Genomic DNA, 12,225 nt, shown 5'->3' on the forward strand with positions numbered 1-12,225 from the left:
AGGCCAATTCATCCTAGTGGTTTTTCTAAAACTGGATAATAAATCCCAAAAGACTGCGTTTCATGGGATATTTAGCACTATTAATGAAGCAACAAATTGATTTTAGTTCTTCTAGCACTACATTGCAAGCCCTCTGACATGGATCACTTTGAACAACTTCATAAACACAAAATAATTGATTGACACAGTAAGCCTTTGAGCACTGTACCCAACTGGCTCCAGTCCATGAATGTAACAACACTTGAGAAGAGGGTAGGGGGCAGAATAAAAACTATTCCATATTGATCTTTCAGGTTTTTCAGGCTTTATACCCACACTCCAAATTCCAAGGTTTACAACTTCTCTCTCTCAAGCATTTTTTCCAAACAAATAGATAGTACCGGAGTCCACTAGCTTATACTATTTTACTTCTTGAAATGTGCTATTTTTATAGCTCAGCACCATTTGTGAAACAAGGAACAGAATATTGAGTTTAATTTTGATTATTCCCCTTCCTTTGCTGCTCATATCATGTGCGTCAGAGCCATTCCCCTTCACAACAGATAATATAGTAATGAAAATTCAACACACTTTCTCTCTGTCCTATTGGCTATAATTCTAGGATATACCTTGGCCACTTCATGCCTTGACTACTGCATCCTCCCTCCTTCTGGCCCTTCCTTATTGCATTCCAAACAGCTCACCGTTATCCACAACTCTGCTGATAAAATCTTTCGCCACTCTCTTCCTGGCCCTTACTTTTCTACTCTCTTAAAACAAAACCACCCTGCCAATTCTTTGTCCTGCTCCTTCTTGCCTAGAACTCTTTCTTAGAAGATTCACAATGCTAATTCTACATGGTATCGTTCCTCTATCACTCTTTACTCAAGACCCATCTCAAAACTCCCTCCTTCCATGAGGTCTTTGGCTTAACCCTTAAGGCCTCCCCCCCCAGTTGAAATAAAGCCCCATAATGTGCAATGACATTTGCTCGTATTCCTCTCCACAGGTTCATTTCCACTGTCTCGGTCTCACTTCCTCACCGTTGTCTAAATTTAGATCTTAAGCTCCTTGCAGTAAAAGCTTTGTCATTTCCTTATGCTACTATGTAGCACTATCTAGATCAATGGAGCTATATAAATAAACCCAAGAGCATGCTGTGCCATTGCCCAGCTTGCCTTATGAGCAGCTAGGACATCTCCTATCACTTAATATGCTACACCAGTTGTCTTAGACATATCCACTTAAACGTTTAGGATGTACATTAGAAGACTTAGTGTGTGTCCCCTATTACCTCTTTTTCAGCTTCTCTCTCTTCCTCTGAAACTGCCGCATTAGGAACCAAAAGAGGAGTCCACCTCAAGCTTTCTGGGTCTACTTCATTCATGCGTGGGTTGGTTTTCAGTTTCTCCATGTGGTTTGAAATCAGTTTCTCCCTTCTAATTACAATAAATCTACAATTTAAACACATCAGATATTAAGAAATATAAAAATGTACACAAAGCAGATGGAGGCATATGTTTAGTTGTAACAAGTTTCGATTGGGGAGCTTGCTTGCTTATTAATTAAATGCATATCCACCTTTCCATGAGAGTGTGCTCAAGGCAGCTTATGGAAAAGAAGCCATTTATGCCAGTCTATTACTCCCATTAATAAAACAGCCTGAAGTCCACAGACAATTAAGATAGCCATAGAATCAAGCATCATAGCATAACTATGCTAGGAAGACAGAATAGGTCAAAACAGGTTACAACAGGTCACCTAGTACAAACAAGCATGAGATTTGGTGAAACACCACAGTAAAATGAGAAGATGGGGGGTGGGAGGATGGATGAATTGGCAAGATCAGTTCATTCTTTCTATATCCACACTGAAAATGGTGGTGCGGAAGGAAGGAAGGAAGGAAGGATAGTTGAACTTTCCAGTAAATCTTTTTTCTTTATCTAGAAAACAAGTCTCTTCTTGGGAATGAGGGGCGTGTGTGTGTGTGCTGGGAGATAGGGAAACAACTCGTGGATGTCCTACTCTGTTCTGGATTGAAAGACTCTGCATACCTCTTCTCTCAAAGGTGGTTTCCAATGAAGAAGGTCTACCTTGTAATACCTGCTCCATGTAAGGAGGCATGTCCAGATTGGTGCCTGACATATATACTGCTGGGAGGTCAAGACTCTTTCCCAGACGACGGTGGCAAGTGCTACCCTCTCACTACGTGGGATCGTTATAGGGCACAGATTCCCAAGAAAGAACAGACTGTGGAAATATACTCCTGCAGTCACTTGACTACACTGACACTTTTTCGTTTTTGAAAGCCACAATGGCTGAAAGAAACACTATGCTTATGAACAGGCTTTATCTTACCGATACTGTACTCTCTGTCTATGCAGTTCCAATGAAGGAGCCTCTCTGAATCCAGAATGCCCTCCACAAGCACAAATGTGACTGTAAACCCTCATCATATAGGCTTCTCATATGCAAAAGGGAGATCAAAAGCTAGCAAAATGTATAAAACGGAAGCAGGCAACATGGTTGGCAAATGCAATTCAGAAGGTAGCTATTCAAGCAACAGTAACGTTTACTGACTTTTCTTCTTTTCTGTCTATCATGCTGTGGTGCTGCAGGGTGGTGGCAATGTCATGGGGACACATTCCCGTTGCTCGGCTCATGCCCTTGATGCTGATCTGTTTCTCATGATGGCAATAGAGATATTCCAAGACGACACTTTTCCAATAGGCTAAGTAGGAGACACGACCCAGATCAGAGAGTGGCTTTTCAGGAGATCCTGCTTGTCCCTCTCTTCTAGAAAGTAAGTAACCTAGCAGAAGAGGTGGAGGCAAAAATCACAAAGATGTCACCAATGCAATCAGCCACAAGTGTTTAGAACCCATCCTTTACAAAAACAGTCATTCAAAGCAACAGTAAAATGAGTATTCCACAGCAAACAGCAACATCAAAGACCATTGGAGAATGTTTTCCTCAAGTTTCTCATACCAAAGTACAGTGAAACCTCGGTTTTCGAACGTAATCCATCCCGCAAGACTGTTTGGCTTCCGAAACGTTCGAAAACTGAGGATCAATGGGCTGGCTGCAAAGTCAATGGAGGGGAAAATGAAAAACGCGCTTCGAAAGCTGTTCGATTTCCGAGGCATGTTCAAAAACGTAAGCAATTACTTCCGGGTTTTTGACGTTCGGGTTCTGAATTGTTCAGCTTCTGAAATGCTTGAAAACCGAGGTTCCACTGTATTGACGAGCAAATTCTTCTAGGCTTGCCTCAAAACTCTTTTTTTCCTCAAGCTTTTTTAAAAAAAGCTTATTTAAGAAATGGATGAAGCTCACACATACCCCTTCCTCTGCTACTCCCCATACACCTTCTCAAGCAAAACAGAAGAACACAACCCCTTCACTTTGGGAAAAGGAGGAGTAACTGGTCACCGGGACAACTTGCTGAAGATTACACATTGGTCTGTTTCTAAATGAACGCTATTGCTTTCAAGCATGCTCAGAAATATCGTTTCCTGCCAGGGAGCATGGGATTTGGTCAGTGGCAGTAAGCTTCTGAATACCAGTTGATGGAATCTGCAGGAAGGGTGAGTTCTCTTGCACTCAGCTTCTGCTTGTAAGTTTCCCACAGGTATCTGGTTGGCCACTGTGAGAACAGGGCTGTGGACTAGATGGGTCATTTGTCTAATCCAGTAGGATCGTCTTAGATTCTCTTCTACCCAAATTGAACTGGGAAAGCAGAGGAAACTACAAATCCCACGCTCCCTTCCAAAACATGCCTAGGAAGCCCACATCACCAACAGGCACTCATCTCTCTTTTCAGAGCTAGGTTTTTCCTTGGAAAGTAACAGTTGAACTGGTAGAGAAGGCTGGCTAGCAGTAGAGTGGAACCTCACTTCAAGCCAGATTAAAATTCAATGGGACCGGGACCAAGATAAAAATGGGATGAGACTTTCTGAATTGGAGGAATTTGTATTTTGAACTCTCCCAACTGGAAATTAGCATCATCATTACACAAAATAGATATATAGGAGGATATCCTGAACATTCACATCTGATTTTTTATTATTGACCAGATGGAAAAATAAGTTTAGGGAGGGAATTCAACACACACACAAAAACCTTTTTGGTTTAATTCACATGAACCCTGAAGCTTGCAAGCAGGGCATCAACAGAGAATCCAAGATAATCCTATTGATCTCTCTGTCCTACATGCTCTTTCTAATGAAATGTAACAAGCAACTCAGAGGTGTTAAAATGTATCCATAGCTACAGCTATAAAAAACCTGTTTGTTTGTTTACAAAAACATACCTTTACCATCATTTAGTTTCTAAAATCCAAATAAATGATTTATCAAAACAAGGAAGCAGTAATCACAAGTATTTCTCTGAATGTTAATGTCAATATACCTGTTAAAATCTTCAGAATATGAAGAAGCTTAAGTATAAAAACAGAGCAAAGGTAATGACATACACACAACACTAATAGTATATTTATAAAATGAACTCTGCTGTTAGCACTAACACCAGGCAAGTATTTTTTTCTATGCAACCATGTTGGAGTATCCAATGAAAGAGCTAATAAATAATTACAGCTTCCTAGTATTTTAAAGTCTTCATCATGGTGTAGATTAAATCTCTGTACAATTTAGGCATCAAGGTTCTCTTCCCTGTCAACTTCTAATATTGTCACATGACTTTTTGAACTAGGAACTCTTTCTGTATGTACAACAAACAACAATTCAAGTATATGCGCAAGGTAAAGCTCAGTTTGTGAACCCATATAGACAGACCCCTTCTCCTAACTGATTTTGTTTCAATTTATCAAACAAATCTGATGTTTGAACATGAGGTTTGACATCTCTCAGAATGCTGGCTTGTTACACTCAACATTTACATAGCACTTCACATGAATTATAGTGCTGTAATTCTTATAAGCCTGTAAGATAAATCAGCATTATTTCCCCCATATGACAGATGTTGGAATGAGGTTGAGATAGTGGGTTGACTAGGGCAACCAAGTGAGACTCAAATCAGAGATTCCCAAATCAGAGATTCCCTCCATCACTTTAGCCACCAAGCTACACTAACTTTCAGCAATATGAAAATATCTACTACAGTGGTACCTCGCAAGACGAACGCCTCGCAAGACGGAAAACCCGCTAGACGAAAGGGTTTTCCGGTTTGGAGGCGCTTCGCAAAACGAATTTCCCTATGGGCTTGCTTCGCAAAACGACAGCCCATAGGGAAATCTCCGGGACAGCGGGGAAGCGCAGCGCGTCGCTGTCCTTGGACCTCCTCCGAAGCCTGGTGGCGGGGCGGGGACACCTCCTCCCGCCGCCGCCAGGCTTCGGAACGATGCCCCGATCCCGGGCGGCGGGGGGGGGGGGAACGCCTCCGCCGCCGCGCCATCGGGACGATGCCCCGATCCCGGGCGGCGGCGGGGGGGAACGCCTCCGCCGCCGTGCGCCATCGGGACGATGCCCCGATCCCGGGCGGCGGGGGGGAACGCCTCCCCCCGCCGCCCGCCATCAGGACGATGCCCCGATCCCGGGCGGCGGGGGGGGAACGCCTCCCCCCGCCGCCCGCCATCAGGACGATGCCCCGATCCCGGGCGGCGGGGGGGGGGAACGCCTCCGCCGCCGCGCGCCATCGGGACGATGCCCCGATCCCGGGCGGCGGGGCAGGAACGCCTCCCCCCGCCACCCGCCATCGGGACGATGCCCCGATCCCGGGTGGCGGGGGGGGGGGAACGCCGCCGCCCGGCATCGGGACGATGCCCCGATGCCAGGAGGCGGGGCGGGAAGCCTGGGCGCGCTGATCTCAGCGCGCGCAGGCTTTGGCATGCTGGCACCTGTCCGCAAGCAGCGGCGGTGCTGCCGCTGCTTGCGGAGAGGTCCGCGAAGCCTGGGCCGGACAGCTTTTGAAGGCAGGCGGGGGGAGCAAAGACTTTTGCCCCCCGCCAGCCTTCAGAAGAGGTCCAGGACCTCTTCTGAAGGCCAGCGGGGGGCAAAAGTCTTTGCTCCCCCCTGCCTGCCTTCCCGGGAGAGCGGAGAAACGCAGCGCGTTTCTCCGCTGTCCCGGAGGGCTTTTGAAGGCTGGCGGGGGCAAAAGTCTTTGTCCCCCCTGCCTGCCTTCCCAGGGGCTTTTAAATCGCCCCGGACAGCGGAGAAGTCCTCCGCTGTCCCGGGTGATTTTAAAATGCCGCCCGTCAGCATTTTAAGATCGCCCTGGACAGCGGAGACGTCCTCCGCTGTCCCGGGGTTTTTTAAAATGCTGGGGGTGGGAAGAAAAGCCCTTGTCCCCCCCCAGCCTTCAGAAGAGGTCGGGGGACTGACTGTCCCCGGACCTGGTCTGAAGTCGGTTTCCCTAGGAACGCATTAATTGATTTTCAATGCATTCCTATGGGAAACCGTGCATCGCAAGACGAAAAACTCGCAAGACGAAGAGACTTGCGGAACGAATTAATTTCGTCTTGCGAGGCACCACTGTACTGGAGATACAGCACCATACAGACAACTGATGTGTTTTATATATTTATGGGCTCAATTTCCTGACTTCTAGAGATACAACAAAAATTCAAAGAGCTAATACTTTCAAGACCTATTATAGTTTTCTAACGTGAGCAACAGCTTGCTAACAGGAGCGTTTATTAAAAATGACACACCGAATGGCAAACTGTTCAAGCTGTTTTCTGGGGAGTTCTGGGGTTCCTTGGAACTTCTGGGGTTCTTCAAAGAAACATTATTTTCAGTAAGAAAGCAGGGAATGCCCACTGCTCCCAATCTTCCCTTCTAGTGCACAGCTCCAGGAAAGCTGGGAGAGTTTGAGGGCACACCCAATTCACATGAGCCAAACGGTGAGGTCCAAGAGGCTTGGCCAGTGCCCTACATTATCTGCATGAACTAAAACATGTCTCAGACTCCTCTGCAATGTACAAGGGGTGTGTTGCAGAAAAGTCAATGTAAAAATTGTTCCCTGAAGGTGTAAAGTTTGAACTTTACTGCTTAAAGGATATATAACCTGCTTCAAAATAACTCTGAAATTCTGTAGACTACAAACTGCTGCCCAAATTTGCACTCTGGCCTGTAGGATTCTTTTGGACAAAATTCACCACCTTCCTACTTTGGGGCTTGGAGAATTACTATGGACCTATAAAGGAAGGTAAGAGTAGTCTTTCAGAAGCTCACAGTACAACAAAGTGCCACAACACTTTGTGACTTTCTGCTCTTACAGAGGAAGGCAGCTTCTTCTCTGGCACTTGCGACTTCACAAATGTCAACCTAAGTACGCGGAAAGCAACAACACATTAACTACAAGGCTCAATTTACTTACAGCATACATTAGTTAATTGGTTGTGTGATTTAAGTTACATCCATTAAGTTAAACTTACCAAAAAGATTCCAAATAATTGATCTAAGTTGCAGGTAAATAAAAAACATTGATCTTGGATGCTCGTGTATTTATCCTGAAGTATCTGAAATAAGTACAACATGTCCCTGTTAAACAGATCACTCCAATGCTGTAATATCCATCTTGTCTAAGCAGTGGATATCCTTAATCCTATAGGATTCCTTGAGAATCTATAGCCTAATTGGAGAATAGCCCAAGCCGGCTGTGTTTTAATGAGCACAGTATTATGTCTGCAGCAGACAACTGTTAGATACAATTGCTTGTTACAAGACAAAATGAAGCTGGTGCCTTCTCTTCAAAGGAATAAATGGCATTAGACCAAGACTGCCAGGTCTATGTATTTTTAAAGTCTGTAATCAAGCTGTTAGCCAGAGGAACAAACATTTAGCAATCTAGCCTATCTTAATTAGAAAGCTCAATCCGGATCACCATGGAATTCCTAGTTTTGTCATACTAATCTAGCATATGTAAAGGAATTTAATCAAACCAATAGATCAATTAAGCTCTGTACTATCAAAGCTGACAGACTGGGGTGGAGAAGGGAGCTGTGGATCTCAATTTCAGCCCTCCAGGATCTCAGACAAAGCCTTCAACCTGTTCTGTCATCCAGAATGTTTCAATAGTGCAAGAATAAGATCTAGGGCTTCCATGCTCACAAAGCATGCAGTGAACTCCATACCCTCCCATATACTGCATTTCATTTCATTCATCATGTGGATTAGTCAATTAGAAAAGAAGCACTATGACTAGAATGGAACAAAATTGAAGAAAACTCATTAATGCAACTATTGTGGACAGCTCAATTTACTATCATTAACTTTTTAATCTGAGATAAAATCCTTCTGGAATCTACCTAAGCAGATAAACAATGCAGACTTTCTGCAAAATACTAACTTAAAAATGATATATGACATCCAGTTTATTACACTTCAAAACTAGCTAGATATACCCTGCTCTGGCCCATTTCTATTCCCAGGGCTAAAACTATCAAAATATTTGCATACAGCTGTTAAAATTTCCTACATTTCACCAAACAAAAACCCTGTATGGAAAAATCAAGTCTCTGGGGGAAATTGCCTAACAGCCCCCATCAGCAGAAGCCCTGGACAAAGACATCTGTTTGCACAATGGATCTTCCACACGCCCACCCTCCAAAAAAATGGTTCGGGGGGGGGGGAGCTAGGAGAACCCCTCAGAATAACACAGGGATGGGAAAGAGAGGGGGAATCATTCTCTCTGGCAAGCTGCAATGTTTGTGGGCCATTAGCACCCATTCAATGGGAAAAGCCTCCCTTTATCCAGCATCTGACACATAAACACAACATAACTCTTGATTTCAGTAAGAAACTATTTCCCAGGATCAACCACTAAGATCCTCATTTATGTTTCCTGCCTTGGAGTAGGGGCAGAAGAGCGGTAGATGCACAGGCAGGCATGTAGGGAAAATGGCTGCATATTTTTAACCATAAAACACAAAAAGAGTAGGCCGGTCATTACCTTAAGATTTATAATTGGTAGCAGACAACAGCAATTCCAAAAGCATGGCTTCTTTCTTCTCACGTGACAGTCCAACCAGAATAGATAGAAACCTTTGTTGGTTCTGTAACTGCCGACTATCCGGATGAACCAATTAGCCATGTATCTTTAAGAACGACATTCACAGCCCAGTTGGTTCATCAAGGCAATTGTACACTATTCACAAATATCAGCCACCCATGACTGAAAAGTGATTGGCTGCCCTAATGAAACAACTGGATTCAATGTTGTCTTTAAAAAGCAACAAGTTCTTTAAGCCCTACATGACAAGGGGTGCCACTGGATATTAATGTGTTTTGACAACTGCAAAGTTTTATGTAAAAAATGAAAAAGTTCTTTAGAAGGGGTGTTCAGTGTTCATATTGGTGTTTGCAGTACTTTACAAGAAATTGAGACGCCTATACATCAAGCATAAGAAAGTATGTCTCCTATTATATTAGGACAATATTTATGATATCATACATTTTGTAACAAAACAACACATACAACACTCAAGTACAGATCCATGGAAGTGATTTTATTTCTGTGATTTAATGAGCTAAGCCATAGTCTGAACCTGGGCAAATGAGTTGTAAGCCTTGGTTACAGCTCGTGTTTTGTCTGGAAAGAGCTAAAGGGGATCAAACAAATAGAGTGGTGTGTTGGTTCTGAATGAAACTTTCATGTTCTTGAGCTTTATTTATATCTATAAACTGCCAACTTCTAAGAAAAGTATTGTGGTGGAGTTACCAAGGACAATAAAATCATAAAATACAGCACCAAATGACTAACAATGAACTGAATCAATTCTCTAAAAATGCTTGATGAAAGCAAAAATGTTTTTAACAGATGACAAAAGATCAGAATTGCTAGTGCTCATCTAATCTCAATAGGAATAAGCGGTCCAAAATACTGCTGAAAGACTTGACTCAAGCACAAGATAAACGAACATGTGGCTCCCACAGGATGGTCAAGAGGGCTTCTTTAGATGCCCACAGTGGTCTAGTATAAGGGACAGGGCAGTCGCTGAGTGAGTTCTGAAAGACCTCCTGTGGCATTCGTACGGAGCCCCGGTCGTCTCACGGACTATTGACCTGTCCACCACTAATCCGCTGCCACCAACCAGGTCTTCCCCGGTAAATCACTTAGTCTCAGTCAGGTTAACAAAGAATGTAGTTTATTGCAAACACAAATAAACTTGAACTGCATTCAAAACGTCGTTACTCTTTACCTTCTTAGTCTTATTTTATTCTGTCCCTAACTCTTCTACCTCCCCTCACACAAGAACCGACTGCACTAACCGACTCTCTATTTCCAACTGCCTGCCAACTGCTTTCCCAACTGCCTTTCCCAACCAACTAAAACCAACCAACCCAAACCTCGGGCTAAGCCCTTTTATAAACAGGTAGGCTCCGCCTCTGGATTTTCTATTGGTCTACCTGTTAACCCTTTCTCTCCCCCTGTACAGACATTTTCAAACGAACGGGCAAACACCACACCTCCTTTGCAGGCCTTTCCCAATCCAGCCTGGGATGGTGGGCCCTTGACTGACTCCAGCAACAAACACTGAGGCAGCTCAACAGAATCTTGGGTTGGGGAATAGTTTGGGTTTTGTCGCTGTATTTTTTTTTAAAAAAAACTGGTATCTTTATTTTTAGATCTTGTTATGATTTGGCTGTGTACTTTTTTATGGGTTTATTTATTATTTGTGACAATTTTTGTTTTATTTCTAACTATGTAATTTTGTCCATATTGTAAGCTGTCTTGAGCCTGGTTTTAACTACAGGGAGGCGGTATGCAAATAAAATGATGTATGTGGAGGCAGCCTGTTCTTCGTACACTATTCATGCACTTCATACACAGGGCTTCATAATTGCATGGTTTTTGAAACCTTTATGGGCCTTCATCTTATCATACCATAAATATGCATGCCAACCAAATACATTATCAAATCCCTCTAAATCTAAGACATCAACATTGTCTAGTTGAATCCATTCCTTAATCCAGCAGAAAGCTGCTGCTTCAAAATATATCTTCAGGCCTGGCAGGGAAAATCCCCCTCTTTTTTTGAATCTGTAAGTAATTTATATTTAATTCTGGGTTTTTTTCCCTGCCAGATAAATTTAGACAATGCTTTCTGCCATTCTTTAAAACACTTAACACTATAACTGGTAAGGCTTGAAATAAAAACAACATCTTTGGCAATACATTCATCTTAACTACCGATATTCGGTCCATTAATGACAATTTTAAATTAGACCAAATCTCTCTTAATTTATTTCCATAATTTCTCATAATTATCTTTATATAAATTCTAATTTTTCACCTAATTTTTGCTACACTCAATATGCCAGCAAATTTGGAAAACTCAGCAGTGGCCAGAAGATTGGAGAAGATCAGTCTACATCCCAATCCCAAAGAAGGGCAGTGCCAAAGAATGCTCCAACTACCGCACAATTGCACTCATTTCACACGCTAGCAAGGTTATGCTTAAAATTCTACAAGGAAGGCTCAAGCAGTATGTGGATCGAGAACTCCCAGAAGTGCAAGCTGGATTTAGAAGAGGCAGAGGAACCAGAGACCAAATTGCAAACATGCGCTGGATTATGGAGAAAGCTAGAGAGTTCCAGAAAGACATCTACTTCTGCTTCATTGACTATGCAAAAGCCTTTGACTGTGTCGACCACAGCAAACTATGGCAAGTTCTTAAAGAAATGGGAGTGCCTGATCACCTCATCTGTCTCCTGAGAAATCTCTATGTGGGACAAGAAGCTACAGTTAGAACTGGATATGGAACAACTGATTGGTTCAAAATTGGGAAAGGAGTACGACAAGGCTGTATTTTGTCTCCCTGCTTATTTAATTTATATGCAGAATACATCATGCGAAAGGCTGGGCTGGATGAATCCCAAGCTGGAATTAAGATTGCCGGAAGAAATATCAACAACCTCAGATATGCAGATGACACAACCTTGATGGCAGAAAGTGAGGAGGAATTAAAGAACCTTTTAATGAGGGTGAAAGAGGAGAGCGCAAAATATGGTCTGAAGCTCAACATCAAAAAAACGAAGATCATGGCCACTGGTCCCATCACCTCCTGGCAAATAGAAGGGGAAGAAATGGAGGCAGTGAGAGATTTTACTTTCTTGGGCGCCATGTTCACTGCAGATGGTGACAGCAGCCACGAAATTAAAAGACGCCTGCTTCTTGGGAGAAGGGCAATGACAGGCCTAGACAGCATCTTGAGAAGTAGAGATGTCACCTTGCCAACAAAGGTCCGTATAGTTAAAGCCATGGTCTTCCCAGTAGTGATGTATGGAA

The 12,225-nt window shown here is 43.2% G+C and overlaps 1 protein-coding gene across 11 annotated transcripts in view; it reads right to left on the reverse strand.

Annotated features, from left to right (window-relative positions):
• Nucleotides 1-12,225, reverse strand: part of KAT6B (lysine acetyltransferase 6B) — an 83,945-nt gene that overhangs the window by 11,186 nt on the left and 60,534 nt on the right. For all 11 annotated transcript variants that reach the window (XM_028729099.2, XM_028729086.2, XM_077930647.1 and 8 more), the window contains 2 exons: nucleotides 2,560-2,791; nucleotides 1,274-1,433 (listed from right to left, as the gene is read on the reverse strand). In XM_028729099.2, the coding sequence (XP_028584932.2) occupies nucleotides 1,274-1,433; nucleotides 2,560-2,791 (392 nt within the window). The remainder of the gene's footprint in view (nucleotides 1-1,273; nucleotides 1,434-2,559; nucleotides 2,792-12,225) is intronic.

Source organism: Podarcis muralis, chromosome 6 (genome assembly GCF_964188315.1).
Source record: "Podarcis muralis chromosome 6, rPodMur119.hap1.1, whole genome shotgun sequence".
NCBI classification, from domain to species: Eukaryota; Metazoa; Chordata; class Lepidosauria; order Squamata; family Lacertidae; genus Podarcis; species Podarcis muralis.